The sequence below is a fragment of the Austrofundulus limnaeus genome, unplaced genomic scaffold, assembly GCF_001266775.1.
Source record: "Austrofundulus limnaeus strain Quisiro unplaced genomic scaffold, Austrofundulus_limnaeus-1.0 Scaffold77, whole genome shotgun sequence".
NCBI classification, from domain to species: domain Eukaryota; kingdom Metazoa; phylum Chordata; class Actinopteri; order Cyprinodontiformes; family Rivulidae; genus Austrofundulus; species Austrofundulus limnaeus.
Genome location: NW_013952479.1, coordinates 1,802,712 through 1,805,000, shown reverse-complemented (window position 1 = coordinate 1,805,000; position 2,289 = coordinate 1,802,712). Strand labels below are relative to the sequence as shown.

Here is a 2,289-nt window from a genome sequence, read left to right as displayed (position 1 = left end):
AAAATTAACTTTCTGTTTGACACTTCCTTTAGGGAATACCTCCTGACATTTTATTGTAACACCAGCAGAGGGAGCAGTTTGATCTTTTATCAACATTAAAATCCTTCTGCAGATGAACTGCACAATATTTTTGTACGGTAAAAAAGTTTCTTCTTAAAAAAATAAAATAAAACACACCTCAAAATGTTTTTACAATAGTTGTACTTCAATTACAACCTAGGCATCATAACTTTGGTCTTAAATGTATTTGTTTAATTAATGTTTATATGCTGACAAAAAGCAAACATCTTTTAATATTTTATTTTTATTCATTATTGTTTAAACTCCAACATAAAATCCTAATAAATAATCTCAGTGTTGATAACTTGTGAAGAGGCTCCAGGTTCCTCAGCTCCAGCATCAGACCAGTTTCACCAGTCTCTCACTGGCCTCCCACAGTTTCTTTGCCACGCCGGCGTCTCTTGCAAAAGGCCTCAAAGTGGCCGGCTGGCAGTCAACAAAGTATCCTCCGCTGTGTTTGGCAGCTTCATCTGACATGGCACAGTAAACGACGGTCTGAGCTCCGATCTCACACGACACAAAAAACATCCACATGATCACCTGCATCAGCATCCTGAACAGGAACGAGTAGTGGACCGTCCAGCTGCTCTGCACAAAACCTGGAGGATCAGATTTCAGATTTAGAACCAGCAGGACGAAGGTTCAAACTGAAATACACACGTTTGTCTCACCAGGGTGCACGGCACAGGATGTGACTCCTTTTCCCTCAGTGATGCAGGCCAGTTCCTGACTGAAGTAGATGTTGGCCAGCTTGCTGCGGCAGTAGGTGAAGAAGGGAACCAGGTTGTAGTTCAAGTCTTGGAAGTCCAGTTTCTGATATTTATAGCTGGAACATGTGAGCGTTAGAACCCGGCTGGGGGCGCATTCCTTCAGTCGAGGCAGAAGCAGGTTAGTTAAGAGGAAGTGGCCCAAGTGGTTGACACCTAAACACATGCTGAAGCCGTCGTCTGTCCAGTCGAGGACACCGGGCACGCCTGAGGAAAGGACAGAGTGACAAACACAGGATAAGTTTCAGCTGCTGCTGGTTGATTCTCAACATCTTCCTGCTCAAACTTCTCACCTGCATTATTGATCAGGATGTCGAGCCTCTTCTCCCTCTGGAGAAAGTTCTTGCAGAAGTCCCTTACCGAGCGCAGGCTGGCCAAATCCAGCTCCATGTGGAAGACGTCAAGCGAGTGACTCTTGAGTTTGATCTGTCTTACAGCCGTCTCTGCCTTGTTCTGGTCTCTGCATGCAATGATGACACGGGCGCCTCTCATGGCCAGAGCAACAGCTGTCTCCTTACCAACACCAGAATRACCACCTGAAAACAGGAAAACTGTGTTTATGATTTGAACAGGATACCTCCAGTCAGCTAAACAGGTGGTGTTWACATCATCCGACAAGTCAAATTYGACATTTTAWTTCAAATTATTTGACTCACCTGTAATAASAACCGTTTTACCATCAAGTCTTTTTAGCTCCGTGAAATATCTCCTCTTTTTCATCCATTTTAACATAAAAAATAAGCCTAAAGAAGRAAAAACTGTGTAAAGAAAATACATTTCTCTGTAGAGCAGAGAAGCTAACAAATATTGCTAACACTAGCTCGCTAGCTGGATATTAAAAMTTAAATAARGWTGACATTCTGGACATCAGAGCYATGTAGCTGAGGAAGCGATTAATATCCAAACTCACTTCAGCGTTTAAAAACATTGTTTCATTCATTCATATTCAGSTTACAACCCCCTTCACGACTCATCCGTCTGTTAAACAATCATAGTGAGCATGCGCGAGAAGTTGAACTCTCGCGAGAGTTTTGGACCAACGGGAATTGAGTTTTAACAGCACAGTTTTAAAGCTGCAGCTAAATTTAGTTTATAAATGCAAATAAAAACGCAAATGTTCATTGTTCTGAACGTTTATAATGTTTGTATTTTATTGTTATMACAAAAAGAAATCAGTTACTGCCTTAATGTAGTAAAAATAAAACAGATTTTTTTGTTAATTCCTGACTTGTAGTGACTTATAACTAACTCGTGACCAGGTCAGCTTGCTTTCTCTGACCTTTGGTTCACTTTCAGTCAAGGATAGTTTAACTCAGACACGACTGTTGTTCTGCTCRGTAACATAAACATGGGAGCATACACCAGAGAGATCATCATTTTTTGGGGAATTCTTATTTTTTCACCTCAAATAACAGGTATGTCTGCCTTTTAAATAATAATAATAATAATAATAATAATAATA

At 40.6% G+C, this 2,289-nt stretch overlaps 2 protein-coding genes across 4 annotated transcripts in view; one reads left to right on the top strand and one right to left on the bottom strand.

The window, feature by feature from the left end:
- Positions 1-284: 284 nt before the first annotated feature.
- Positions 285-1,818, bottom strand: si:dkey-174n20.1 (retinol dehydrogenase 14). The gene is made up of 4 exons (XM_014011169.1): positions 1,484-1,818; positions 1,121-1,363; positions 732-1,034; positions 285-659 (listed from the first exon to the last, which is right to left on the bottom strand). The coding sequence occupies exons 1-4, from the start codon at positions 1,602-1,604 to the stop codon at positions 400-402; spliced, it is 927 nt and encodes a 308-aa protein (XP_013866623.1). The 5' UTR covers positions 1,605-1,818; the 3' UTR covers positions 285-399.
- Positions 1,819-1,872: 54 nt separating this feature from the next.
- susd2 (sushi domain containing 2) overlaps positions 1,873-2,289 on the top strand; it is a 66,747-nt gene continuing 66,330 nt past the window's right edge. For all 3 annotated transcript variants that reach the window (XM_014011167.1, XM_014011166.1, XM_014011165.1), the window contains exon 1: positions 1,873-2,242. In XM_014011167.1, coding sequence (XP_013866621.1) covers positions 2,176-2,242 — 67 coding nt within the window. In that variant the 5' untranslated portion in view covers positions 1,873-2,175. The remainder of the gene's footprint in view (positions 2,243-2,289) is intronic.